Source organism: Capra hircus, chromosome 1 (assembly GCF_001704415.2).
Source record: "Capra hircus breed San Clemente chromosome 1, ASM170441v1, whole genome shotgun sequence".
Taxonomy (NCBI): domain Eukaryota; kingdom Metazoa; phylum Chordata; class Mammalia; order Artiodactyla; family Bovidae; genus Capra; species Capra hircus.
In genome coordinates, this window is record NC_030808.1 from 111657432 (window position 1) to 111672019 (window position 14588).

Sequence of the window (14588 nt, forward strand, 5' to 3'; positions counted from 1 at the left end):
GGCATAGACTTGGATTACTGTGATGTTGAATGGTTTGCCTTGGAAACAAACAGATCATTCTCTCATTTTTGAGATTGCACCCAAGTACTGCATTTCAGACTCTCTTTTTGACTATGAAGTCTACTCCATTTCTTTTAAGAATAGTAAATATAATCACATGTTAACTAGATTTGCCCATTCCTGTCCATTTTAGTTTACTGATTCCCAAGATGTTGATGTTCACTCTTGTTATCTCCTGCTTGACCACATCCTATTTACCTTGATTCATGGACCTAACATTCTAGGTTCCTATGCGATATTGTTCTTTACAACATTGGACTTTACTTTCACCACCAGACACACCCGTAACTGAGAGTCATTCCTGCTTTGGCCCAGCCTCTTCATTCTTTCTGGAGCTATTAGTAATTGCCCTCTGCTGTTTCCCATTAGCATACTGGACACCTTCTGCCCTGGAGGACCCATCTTCTATCATCGTGTCTTTTTGTCTTTTCATACTGTCCATGGGGTTCTCTGTGGCAAGAATGCCGGAGGGTTGCCATTAACTCTTCCAGTGGACCACAGTTTGTCAGAACTCTCCACTATGACGCTTCCGTCTTGGATGGCCCTGCACAGCATGGCTCATGGCTTCATTGAGTTACCTTCGCCCCTCTGCCATGACAAGGCTGCAAGTCATGGAGGGGCATGGAGGCTTTGAGGGATAAAATAAAGAACCTGAGCTCATACAAGCAAGTGGAAGATTTGGAATTCTGTCCCAGGCTGTCTGGATTCAAATTGTGTTCTTAACCACAGTTCTAAACTATTATTTGTAAGTTATCTTTTTAGAGGTTTCATTCTTTTAAAATTTAGCTCTTTAAGTCAAAGTCTCCTTGTTCTCTGCTTTACCTCATTATATAACCCTGTGCCTGGAGCAGGGAGTGAATCTGTGAATATTTATTGATGTGACCTGATGTCAGAGGTCAAAGAAATTCTAACAGATTTTTCTGGGTGTTTTGACTTGCTTGGTTAGACTTGATGATTTTATCTTGATAAACTGACTGTTTTCTGTCCTCCCTCTGACTGTTGGTATGAGATGGTCAGGGTGACTGTCAATAATTTAAATCCGTGACATTTATTACCTAAATGAATGGTGCTAAGTGGTGGGGAAATTTACTAATGTGTGTGAAATCAAATCTCAAATTTTGTTCTGTGCTTCAAAGTAAACATTTTAAATTTACATGCTTTTTTCTTAAGCAGTATTTTATTACTTGCATATTTGATATGTCAGATCAAAGGAGTAAGAGCAACCTGTACTTCACCTTTCTTACAATATCAAGTCCTAGAAATATATTTAATTTTGCACAGTTTTTTTCTTGATTTATTTGGGGGAAGAAAAGGCTCTTCATGGAGGAAATGGTCAAAGTTGGTTATGTTAAAGTTACTTTGAGAACTCTGTGCATACTGTGTTAAGCTCTGGGATCAAATTCTTTCCTGTTTAATATAATGACAAGTTAGCCAAAGAAGCTGAAGTCTAACATTGGAGTTTTGTTTACCACGTTTCTTCTAACAGCATGCTGCTTGATAAGGTAGGTGCTCAGAGCTAGTTGTTTCTGGTTCTCTCATGGTTACATCTGTGCTGGTGTGTTAGTGAAACAAGCAGTTTCTGGCTGATGCAATGAGAAAAGGGCATTTGGAAGAGTACTGTATAACTTGGAGAATCAAGGGGAAAAACGGAATAATTTGCCAGCTTTAGGAAGGGTAACTGTGACAATTGTAACATCTTGAGTGTCCAACCGGGTGCTTCTCTGAAGTTTTGGCCTTTGAAGTGACTCAGTTCCGTTTTCATTCAGTGCTCTACTCAGGATTTCTCTTTCTTGGAAGGGAGCCAGATTTGCTCTCCACTTAAGCCAGGTGCCCATTTCTTGCTTGGGATGGTTCACAGGTCGCCATAGGCACAGAAGATGGGAAAATAAGTATTTCCAAAGGAAGTGTGGGTACTATTAACGAAGAAAAGGAAACGGACATCAGCAAAAGATGCTCATTGCCATCAAATTTCATCTCAAAGCAGAGAGTTTAAATGAAAGTATTAACTTGGATAATAGGTGAGTTGGATTTTACCTGAGTTCAATCAACAAGTTATTTCTCTACTTAGAAAATACTGGCAGCCAAATTCCTTAACAAATATTTTATATTTGTGCAAACTTGATTTTTTTTCTGACCACATTTTAAAATGTTTACTGAGCTGTTTTCAAGCATATACAAAATTATAATATGAACCCATATGCAACTTCAATGATTGTTGAAACATTTTGCCACTCATGTTTTTGTTAATTGCATTTGGAAGCATTAACATAAGGTGATTTTATAGTTGGCTGGATAAAAGCTCACGAGATTTAACATAAAGTCTGAAACTTGCTTTATGAACGTATATTCAAGTGTCAAATTATTTATTATTGGTTTTATACCAAAAAGCATGTTACCAGTTAGAAAAAAAGATACACTGTTCAATGGTCATGCGTTGTTTATCTAGAAGTAGAATTTTATTTCCATCAGTGAGGCTTTTTTCTGGCTTAAGCCTGATAAACCAATTCTTTAACAACTCTGTTTTCAGGTTACCTCTTCTCAATTTGTCTCCTGGCTCTTGGAGGCTTGGGGATGTGACTCAGAGGCTTCATTCACAGTGTCTCTGAACAGCAGGATGCACGTGCACTGCATGAGAATTGACTGTGCTCCAATCTCGTTTGCAGTTGAAAGATGCATGAGCGTAATGCAGTCTGGGACACAGATGATCAAGCTGAAGCGTGGGACCAAGGGGCTCGTGCGGCTCTTTTACCTGGATGAACACCGGACCCGCCTCCGATGGAGACCCTCTAGGAAGAGTGAGAAGGCAAAAAGTAATGCTAGCTTTTGAATTCTTGACTTGACTTGACCCAGTAACACATGGCTTCTATTGGATGGGCTCGGGAAGTTGGTAAAACTTTCATATTTTTGCAAGTTTTCAGGGGCCAGTGGTTAGAGAATGTGCAGAGACAGAATAAGTGATGACCAGTTTTGCTTTTGTTAATTCATCAGGAAATTTAAATCCATAAAAAGTTTTTTTGTCCACTAGTACTGTTGAAGGTAATATTTATCCTACATTGAAGACATGTTGTATTTAGTTGGGATATGAGGTTTTATAGCTTGAGGCCTTTTATATTCCTATAAAAAAGTAAAGGAAGTCATAAATCCAATAGGATTAAACTGTTTTGACATATTCTGTGCACAGTTAACTGACGAATGGATTGACAAAATTGTTTTAATGATATCAAATAAAATAGCTTTGATCTGCCTCCTCCATAAAGCCTCTCTCCCAACCCTACACTCAGTTTCAAGTCCATGTTGAGTCCCCTGGAGCATCTCTCTCATCTGCTCCTTCCTCCTGTTTTCACATGGACCTCCTCCTTCATCCAGGGTCTCTCTTTTTCTGGAGGCCTATGCAAAATCTCCTAACCAAGCTCCATTTGCTAGTTTCTTCTGCCCTGACCAGTGAAGATGCTTTCCTCTTCATGTCACAGATGACCTCCACTAAATTAGGCTTACGTGATATACAAATTTATTCTCACTTAACAAGTGAGACTTGCTGACGCCAGCTTTGGGACGTTGAACGTCTAGTTCTGTCTCTCTGAGCACTCTTGGCTCTCTCCCTTCTGCACTGACATTGTAATTGAGGCAGCAGCAACATGGCTTCACGACTGACAGGCTTCAAGAAGATGCAGAAAAGGGACCTTCTCTTCCAGTGCTTCCTTTTCAAGAGGGAAGAGCCCCATTCCACACCCTTCCCTCAAGTAGAATGCATGTCTCCTTGGTTATAAGTGGGTTATGTTCCCACACCTAAAGCCATTACAGGAGACCGGAGTGGGGCCACCCCAGTGGCTTAGCTCCACTGGAACTTGCCTTGCAATGGTCAGAGGCTCATTTCCCTAAGAGTGGAAAGAAAGAAAAATTGGGACTTGCCATTAAGGCAGAGCAGAGGCATGGATGGTGTATATGGGCAATCAGTAAGATTACAGCTTTCTGATTCATGCCCCCAAACAGGCAAGTGAACAAACAGAACGTAGTGTTTAATCCAAAGTCATCCTCTCTGCAAGTGTTCCTCTGACCCGAACCTGCAGGGTTGCTCCACCACCTAAATAATGCTAATCTCTGCACTGTCACTCCAGCTCCTCGTAATCTAGCCTCTACCTGCCTTTCCAGCTTTGGCTCCCATTACTCTCCTTCCTGAGCTTTTCAGTCCAGCATCTCTGGAGTGGGGCTAATGTTTCTGTATCTTTATGCCTCTTTTCCCTGATCGGCCATCTTGTATTCCCCTCCACCTCTCAAGCCCCACTCTGCCTTCACCCTTACAGCTGCAATCCAAATCACATTTATCTATGCTATTTGGTTGTCAGCAAATGTTTTTTCCCTTCAATTTTAACTGCTGTCATATGCATAATGTAAAACATCAGAGTCGGCTCTAGGTCTTTGTATGTTTTCCTTGCATAAATGTATAAACTTTACATTTGATATATTCATATCCCCCTTTTCTACCAGTCTTCTTGCCTGCTGGGAGGGTATTGTCTGAGTGCCCAGGAGGGTTAAGTAGTACATGGAGAAGGTTACTAGCAGGAAATGATAAAGCTTGTACTGCACATTTGGACTTTTCACTTGTCTAGACAATTCACAGACAATTAATTTTATTTTTAAATCTTAAGATGATTTTACTTTTCTTAATCTGCACACATATCTTCACCGGCCAGGTAACTGCACTTTCCTCACTTTCCTCACAGTACTTATTGACTCCATTTACAAAGTCACCGAGGGTCGGCAGTCTGAGATATTCCACAGACAGGCTGAGGGGAACTTTGATCCCAGCTGCTGCTTCACCATCTACCATGGCAACCACATGGAGTCCCTGGACCTCATCACCTCCAACCCCGAGGAGGCCCGCACCTGGATCACAGGCCTCAAGTACCTCATGGCTGGCATCAGTGATGAAGATTCTCTTGCCAAAAGGCAGAGGACCCACGACCAATATCCTCCCTAAAACGAATTCTGCACTCTGTATGTGTCTGTGTGTCTGTATGTGGATTAGACTATACTTTTCCCCATAATTTTGAGGCTTAAACCCACTTTCCTTGTTGTCTTTCTTCTTTACCCTTAGTACATTTCTGCCCCCTCCTCACCCCCACTCCAAGTAAACGAATGTGTAGAACATGTAGAAATTTAAGCTTACGTGAACTCCAGAGCAAACTTCTTTGGAGGAGACTAGATTTAGCTTCATAATCTGCTAGGTCTCCAAATGCAGCGTAAAGTTTCCTAAGAGAGATGAAGCAAAATGTTCATTTGAGTTAGAGGAAATCCCACTTTGTCATAGAGTCAGTCTAGTTTAACAAACACCTTTTTTTCTTTTCCAAATTCATAAATTTCATCACAAACTTCCTAAGCGGTGCAGTGGTAAAAATTCCGCCTGCCAAGGCAGGAGACACAAGAGACGCAGGTTTGATCCCTGGGTCAGGTAGATCCCTTGGAGAAGGAAATGGCCACCCACTCCAGTATTCTTGCCTGGAAAACTCCATGGATAGAGAAGCCTGGTGACTACAGTGCATGAGGTCATAAAGAGTCGGTCACGACTGAGCAACCGAGCACATACGTCTTACAAAACACTTTTTTGAGTTCCAATTATATACCAGCTGTTAAGTTCTTTCCTCCTTTTTCTCTCTTCTTAATTTAGAGTTTGGAATCTGAACTGATTGATCCTTAAGGGGAAGTTTTTTTTTTTACTTATATTTACCCTGTCTAAGGAATGATGCTAAAGCTGAAACTCCAGTACTTTGGCCACCTCATGCGAAGAGTTGACTCATTGGAAAAGACTTTGATGCTGGGAGGGGTTGAGGGCAGGAGGAGAAGGGGACGACAGAGGATGAGATGGCTGGATGGCATCACTGGCTCGATGGACGGGAGTCTGAGTGAACTCCAGGAGATGGTGATGGACAGGGAGGCCTGGTGTGCTGCGATTCATGCGGTCGCAAAGAGTTGGACACGGCTGAGCGACTGAACTGAACTGAACCCTGTCTAAATTGTCCAAGAAACTGGAGTTTCTTGTTTCGATTCTGATTCTCATTCTTGATTAAACCCAATCTTTGGTCCTGCAGCACTGACAGGATAAATGATTAGTGTGCTGAGTCTGCCGGCACCTCTTCTGCTGGGATCCCCTGGACACGAGACATGCATGGCCTTTCTGGCCTCAGTTTCCTTATCTGTAAAGTGAGGGTGTTAGACTCATTGACTGCTTTGGCTCCCTTCTTCACATTTTGCATGGTCTTAAAATACATGTTTCTCCCTCCCCCTGTAGGAATTAGTACTACTTTCCTGCTGTCACTGGAATGTCCACCCTAATTTTTTTCCAGAGTAGTGGTAAATTTGTGCTGCTAGAGCTATAATCTTCACCCAGGGTACTGTGTTGAAGCAGGGTGGAAATAGTCAACCCATGAAAGGATGTTGACAGTGCAAAGTCTAAGCTGGTGAGCCATGATGTTTTCATCAATATTCGCAGCATGCAGGTAAATCCAACTGGGATTCATAAGTGAGCAAAACATATAACAACGAACTTTGTATGCTTTTTTGTTGTTAGTTTGGTTCTTAACTCCTTTACATTTGACAAAAAACCAAATAATGAGTGCTTTCTTGTGCAAGCCACAGAACCATACTAACAGTGCCTCAGACAATAAAGAATAATATTCATTTTCTCATGAACAAGAGACCTGAGGTAGAGTTAATTCAGTGGCTCAGTAATGTCATTAGAAGAGATCTAGGTTCTGCCATTCTGAGCATTTTGGCTTGGTCCATTAACTGGCTACCCGTTGGTCAAAGAGAACTGCAACAGCTCCATGCAGAGAAACCCTACCCAGAGGGAGCAACGTTTCTTCTCATAAACCTGCCCCTCTTTTTTTTTTAGAAGTAGAGAACAACTTCCCAGGAGTTTCACAGAAGACTACCTCTCATCATTGGCCAGAAATGCTATTGTGGGCCCATTTCTAAACCAACTCTGACAAGAGAAATTAACATAATTGGACTTTGATCTCAGGACCCTTTTTGTATTTTTAGAACCTGAAGACTCCAAAGAGTTTTTATGTGGGCTCCATCTACTGATATTTCTCATATTAGAAATTAAATCTGAGAATTAAAAAAAGAGCTCATTAAAAATTATGATAAACTATTACATATAAACATTTTTATGGAAAGTAACTTTTTCAAAGCAAAAGTGAAAGTGAAGTCGCTTAGTCGTGTCCAACTCTTTGTGATCGCATGGACTGTAGCCTATCAGGCTTCTCCGTCCATGGGATTTTCCAGACAAGAGTGCTGGAGTGGATTGCCATTTCCTTCTCCAGGGGATCTTCCCAACCCAGGAATTGAACCTAGGTCTCCCGCATTGCAAGAACACGCTTTACCATCTGAGCCACCAGGGAAGCCCAGTTCAAGGCAAAACGAATTAGTAAAAAGGGAGGTATTGCTTTACTCTTCTGCAAGTCTTTAAGGTTTTCTACATGTAAGATTGTATCATCTGTAAACACTTAATTTTACTTCTTCCCTTCTGATTTGGATGCCTTTTATTTCTTTTTCTTGCCTAGTTGCTCTGGCTAGAACTTCCAGTACTTTGTTGAGCAGAAGTGGTGAAGGCAGGCATTCTTGTCTTATTCCTAATCTCACAGGAAAAGCTTTCAGTCTCTAACTATTGCGTGTAATATTTGCTGTGTTTTTTTCATATGTGACTTTTATTATGTTTGGGTAGTTTTCTTCTATTCCTAGGGTGAAAAGGTGAAAGGGTGTTGAATTTTGTCAAATGCTTTTTCTGCATCAACTGAGATGATTGTGGTTTTTCTCTTCATTAAGTTGATGCAGTGTATTACATTGATCAATTCTTGTGTGTTGAATAATTCTTGTATTCAGGAATAAATCCCACTTGGTCATGGTGTATAATCCTATTAATATGCTGCCGAATTGTATTGCTAGTATAGCTGACCCTTGCACAGTGTAGGAGTTGGGGTGCAGACCTCTTGAGCAGCTGAAAATCTGAGTATAACTTTATAGTTGGCCCTCTGTACTGAGGTTCTGTATCCGTGGATTCAACCAGTTGCAGTGCATGTAGTACTGTAGTACTTATTTATTGGAAAAAAAAAAAATCCACATATAAGTGAACCCACATAGTTCACACCCATGGTGTTCAAGGGTCAACTGTATTTTGTTGAGGGTTTTTCCACCAGTGTAAATAAGAGATAATGGTCTGTAGTTTTCTTGTAGTGTGTTTCTCTACCTTTGGTATCAGGGTAATGCTGTCCTCATAGAATGAGGTAGAAAGTGTTTCCTCCACTTTAATTTTTTGGGAAAAATTTGACAATTTGGTGTTTGTTGTTCTTTAAATATGTGGTAGAATTAACCAGAGAAACCATCAAGTCTAGAGACTTTCTTTGTTGAGAGATTTTTGACTACTGATTCCATCTCCTTACTAGTTACAGATTTATTCAGATTTTTCTATTTCTTTGTGATTTAGTCTTGGTATTTTTAATATTTCTAGGAATTTGTCCATTTCATCTAGGTTATCCAATTTTTTGGTGTACAATTGTTTATAGTGGTATCTTATAGTCCGTTATGTTTCTGTAGAATTAGTAGTAATGTCCCCACTTTCATTTCTGATTTTAGTACTCTGAGTCTTATTTTTTTCTAACTAAAGGTTTGTTGATTTTTATTAATCTTTTTGACCCTGAGTCTTTTCTTTTCTCTCTGCCTAACTAAAGGTTTGTTGATTTTTATTAATGTTTTATTCACTGATTTTTTTTCTCAGTTGTTTTTTCACTTCATATCTGTTCTTGTCTTTCTTATTTTCTTCTTTCTGCTATCATTTTAAATCTATTGAGACTTCATTGGTGGCCTAAAATGTAATCTATCCTGAAAATGTCCCATATGCCCTTGAGAAGAATGCATATGCTGTTACTGTTGGGTAGAGTGTCTATGCATGTCTGTTAGATCTAGTTGATTTATTGTGTTGTTTAAATTCATTTCCTTAGTTCTGTCTGGTTGTTCTATCCATTATTGTAAGTGCAGTCTCCAAGTATTATTGTAAAACTTTCTCTCTTCAATTTTCTTAGTTTTTGCTTTATGTATTTTGATGGTCTGTCATTAGATACATGCATGTCTATAATTGTTATATCTTCTTGTTGTATTGAGACTTCTATTAATACATAACGACTGTCTCTTACAGCCTGTTTTGATTTAAAGTCCATTGTTTGATGTTAGTATAGCCACCCCTGCTCTCTTTTGGTTATGATTTGCATTGAGTATCTTTTCTCATCCTTTCATTTTCAACCTGATTGTGTCTTTGGAATGCAAGTGAGTTTCCGTTATAGTTCAGTCAGGAATTTTAATCTATCCTGTCCATCTGTCTTTTGGGGAGTTTAAATGATTTACATGGAAATAATTATTGATAAGGATTAATATGTTATTGTGCTATTTGTTTTCTTTATGCCTTATATCTTGTTTTGGTCTCTTATTTCTTGACTATTAAGAGACCATCCTCTTTTTATGTGGGTTTTTTTTGTTGTTGTTGCAAAATAAATTCCTTAATTTCTTATTTTTCTTTTTATGTAAATTTCTTCTTATGTAAATTCTATAGCTGTCTTCTTTGTGGATATCTTGAGGATTATATTTAATATTCTAAAGTTATAATACTCTAGTTTAAATTTATACTACTTTAGATGAGTAGGTTTTTGAACCTGATTTGTTTGTTCATGTTTACTAGCAGTAGAAAGTTTTCATATTTGAGTTCATTGACAGCTGAAGAATTGCATATTTTGAAAATATGCGTCTGGAAAGTGAGCGTGCCCTAGAATCACACAGAGGAATCATTTTATTAGAAATATAGAATAGTTGCTGTTTATATCAGTGAGGAAAGAAAAAGAAACAGGAAATTAATGAATAATGAAGAGGAAGCTGGTGTCAAAAATAGGGAAATTTGTGTTGAGTCAGGGAACCATTCTCATAGAGATTTGTCAGAATTTGATAGGGGTTTAGATAATGTCTTACTATAAGAATGACATCCCTGATTAGATGTACATTTAATTACATTAACTGGGGAGAACAGAGCTGAGATGTTCATTATTATTACATTTCAATTAGACCTAAAAATTTCAACTGTGAATGAATAATGAGAATAATGAGTCTTAAATGATTGCATGAATAAAATCCATCCAGTGTAAAGTGAAATTCAGGTGATTTCTGCAGTATGGCCATGTTGAATGGAGGTAGATGTGGTACCTGTGTCTATCAGAAGCAACACAGTGTTGTGATTAATGACTGAGACTGGTGCTGCCCTGTCTGGGCTCCAGCTCCAAGGCTGCCATGTACTGTGTAACTAGGGGAGTTACTTAAACTCTTTTGCTTCAGAGTCTTGAACACGTTGATGATGATAATGATGGTGCCTAACCTGTCTCACTGTGTGACCATCAAATGAGTTGGTTATACACAAAGTGTGTTGAATGCTCTCTGGCTCATAGGAAGCATTTTATAAATAGTAGCTGCTGCTGTTATTGCTAGAGAGGAATAAGGATTGGCAGACTTTTTGCTTTTTCTGTTCAGATAGATTGACATCTAAAAACGCAGTGTCCACAACATACAAAGATGATGATGCTTAGGTACTAAGCCTCACCATATTCCTCCATCAGATCATTCTTCTCTGTGATTCCTCCACCTTACCTCTTGATGCCACTAGGGAAATTATTACCTCTAGAAGACTCCAGGCAGTCCTTTATGGATGTTGTCAATTGAAGCCTTACACCTTCCCTATAAATTTGGAGTTTTGCTTGTTGGGCAAATCTGGCCCTCCCTTCCTATTACATGGCCTCCTGAGCTAAGAATGGGTTTTCTGTGGTTGAAAAAAATCAAAAGAATGATATAATTTTTTGACACATGAAGTTTTATGAAATTCAGACTTCAGCATCCTTAAATTTTATTGAAACATAACCATGCCAATTCATTTATGTATTGCCTGTGGTAGCACAGTTGGGTATTTGCAGCTGAGACCAAATAGCCTACAAAACCTAAAATATATACTATGAGGCCCTCTTCAGGGGCCTGTTTATCTACCCCTGAACTAAATAGTACTGTTCAATGCTTTACATTCTCCTTAAGTTTTTTGATTAAAAAATACTAGGCCAGAACTTTTCATTCAGGTTTTACTCTCCTAGTTTTTCTTTGTGAAATTGCTATTTCTTAAGTTTATTGTGTATTGGCTATGAGTCATTAATTCAGGGCTTTCTTGGGTGCTCATGTGTTAATTATGAAGAACAACTTTGGGGTATCAGAATACTTTTACCAGCAGTTATATCTTATCTTATACCATGTGTACTGTTACTGAGAGAATGGTGTTTCTTTCATAGAATCTTAGAGTTGGAAGGGGCTTCAAGGTCATCTAGTTGTGCTCGCTGACATTATAGATGAAGAAATGGAAACCCCAAGAGGTAATATAAGTCATAGGGCCCACTGTCATAGGGCCAGTTCAGAATGAAGTCAGAACTAGTGTATATTACTTGTCTGAGTCTACTTCTGTTTCTGTCTTAGCAACCCTAGATCCCTTAAACCAACAGTCCAGGCCAGCTCGTGTGTTGACACTGAAGGCCTTGCAGACACTGGCTCATCCAAAAGGGTTTGTTTCTGCAGAATATTCATGCTTAGGGTTTGTTTGTCCTTGCTTCTTCCCTGGAGAAGTCTTTAAGGTGCTTTGGTAAAGAAGTTTAGCATCAAAGGGTGAAAATACTGCTGTCCTTGGGCTCATTTAATAATTTCTTTGAATTCTGACCAAATATTTTGTGGGGCACAGAGCAGTGTTCATGGTCAAAAGAAATAAAGCTCATGCAATGGGCACTGTAGGCCCAGAAAACAGACACAACAAGATTCAGGTTCTGACTAGTAATTGGTCCAAATGTTTTACTCTTGATTCTTCAGTTATTTTTCCCCCTGGGTCCTGTGTCACCCTTTAACTTCCAGGTATCATATATAATGAGGTCCTACCTGAACTCTATGAGGAACAATTGAATTTGAAAGAACTGGCCTGGTTATTCTCAAATGTTATAAAGGGAACAAGATGTGAAACAGATATTTACAGTGGAAAATCACTTCTGATTAACTTTAGGAGAAATAAGACTATCTTATTTTCTTTCTAAGGTATAATCTCCTGTAATCATAATTTGAATTACCTAAAAATATAAATGTTCTGAGTTATTACTAAGAGGTCAGTTAATATTTTGACTTAAATGAAAATCTTTCTGTCTGAGGTCACCTGCTTGATGAATATTTTTCATTGACTTTCCTTTGACCTAATCCCAACTTCATTCTTTTCCTCTTCATTATCCTTTGAATTTTGAAGCTGAGTTTGGTTTTCTTTTCTTTCTTCTTTTTTTAAAAGATTTTTTGATGCGGATCTTTTAAAAAAATTTTTGTTGTTGTTGTTGTTTTTCAATAGCTAATTCATGTCTTACTATTTGCAGCTATTTGCAACCATAAACTGCAGCATACCAGGCTTTCCTGTCCTTCACTGTCTCCCTGAGTTTGCTCAAACTCATGTCCATTGAGTCAGTGATGCCATCCAACCATTTCATCCTTTGTCACCCCTTTCTCCTTTTGCCCTCAGTCTTTCCCAGTGTCAGGATCTTTTCCAATGAGTCAGTTCTTCACATCCGGTGGCCAAAGTATGGGAGCTTCAGCATCAGTCTTTCCAGTGAATATTCAGGACTGAATTCCTTTAGGATGGGCTGGTTGGATCTCCTTGCAGTCCAAGGGACTTCAAGAGTCTTCTCCAACACTGCAGTTGAAAAGCATCCATTCTTTGGCTCTCAGCTTTCTTTATAGTCCAACTCTCACATCCGTACATGACTACTGGAAAAACTGTAGTGGACCATTTTTAAAGTCTTTATTAAAATTGTTACAGTATTTCTTCTGAAATTTCTTCTGCTTATGTTCTGTCTTTTTTGGCCACAAAGCATGTGGGATCCTAGCTCCCTGACCAGGCATCAAACCTTCACCCCTTGCATTGGAAGGTAAAGTCTTAACCACTGGACTGCTAGGGAAGTCCTTGGTTTTTTAAATATACATAACAGTCCTATCTTCTGTAATCTAACCCCTAACAACTGTGAATCATACATTAAAAAAAGTTCTCTTCTAAAATGTAACTGGGAATTTAAAACTCACCCATTTGTTACTATTTTATTATACTTCCTTACTATGTAAAAAAATCCAATACTGATTTTTCTGGGGGCCTTTTAAAATCTCAATTAACATGATATAAACCCTTTGCATCCAAACTCATATTCTCAAGCACCTAGTATCTTAACTGAACTTTAAAGCAACCTCTAGCATAGCAGGTTATAGTTCCTTTTCCTGCACTTGATTTAGAAGTTGGGTCTATTAGTTAAGAACCGTCAAAGCTAGTAATAGGAAGAAGAATAGTGCAGAGACAGCATTCTATGTAGGAAAAAATAGAGACAGATTAAATTACAGGAGACATGGGGTTGAGACCTGGTTCTTTTTACTAATTCTTACCAGATTTCTCCCTCTCTTCCAGTTTTATATCCTCATTTGAACAACAAGGAGATTAAACAAAATGGTCTCAATATCTAAATGTAAGAGTGGAACTGAGAAAAGGGAATTGAAAAGATTGTGTAGTGTGAGGTATCAGTTCAGTTCAATCGCTCAGTTGTGACCTACTCTGAGACCCCATGAACCGCACCATGCCTCCCTGTTCATCATCAACTCCCTGAGTTTACCCAAACTCACGTCCATTGAGTCCATAATGGCATTCAACCATCTCGTCCTCTGTCATCCCCTCCTCCTTCTGCCTTCAATCTTTGCCAGCATCAGGGTCTTTTCAAATCAGTCAATTCTTCACATCAGGTGGCCAAAGTATTGGAGTTTCAGTTTTGGCATCAGTCCTTCTAATGAATATTCAGGACTGATTTCCTTTAGGATGGACTGGTTGTATCTCCTTGCAGTCCCAGGGACTCCACAAGTCTTCTCCAACACCACAGTTCAAAAGAATCAATTCTTTGGCGCTCAGTTTTCTTTATAATCCAACTCTCACATCATACATGACCACTGGAAAAACCTGGCTAGAGGTTAAAGTGTCTGCCTGCAATGCAGGAGACCTGGGTTCGATCCCTGGGTCAGGAAGATCCCCTGGAGAAGGAAATAGCAACCCACTCCAGTATTCTTGCCTGGAGAATCCCATGGACAGAGGAGCCTGGTGGGCTACAGTCCATGGGGTCACAAAGAGTCGGACACGACTGAGCGACTTCACTTCACTGACTAGGTGGACCTTTGTTGACAAAGTAATGTCTCTGCTTTTTAATATGCTATCTGGGTTGGTCATGACTTTCCTTCCAAGGAGCATTCATCTTTTAATTTCATGGCTGCAGTCACCATCTGCAGTGATTTTGGAGCCCTGAAAAATAAAAGCCTATCACTGTTTCCATTATTTCCCTATCTATTTGCCATGAAGTGATAAGACTAGATCCTATGATCTTAGTTTTATGAATGTTGAGTTTTAAGCC

General features: G+C 39.2%; 1 protein-coding gene across 3 annotated transcripts in view; it reads left to right on the forward strand.

Moving 5' to 3' along the window:
• Positions 2718-14588, forward strand: part of PLCH1 (phospholipase C eta 1) — a 109314-nt gene continuing 97443 nt past the window's right edge. For all 3 annotated transcript variants that reach the window (XM_018048620.1, XM_018048609.1, XM_018048614.1), the window contains exons 1-2: positions 2718-2870; positions 4782-5025. In XM_018048620.1, coding sequence (XP_017904109.1) covers positions 2735-2870; positions 4782-5025 — 380 coding nt within the window. In that variant the 5' untranslated portion in view covers positions 2718-2734. The remainder of the gene's footprint in view (positions 2871-4781; positions 5026-14588) is intronic.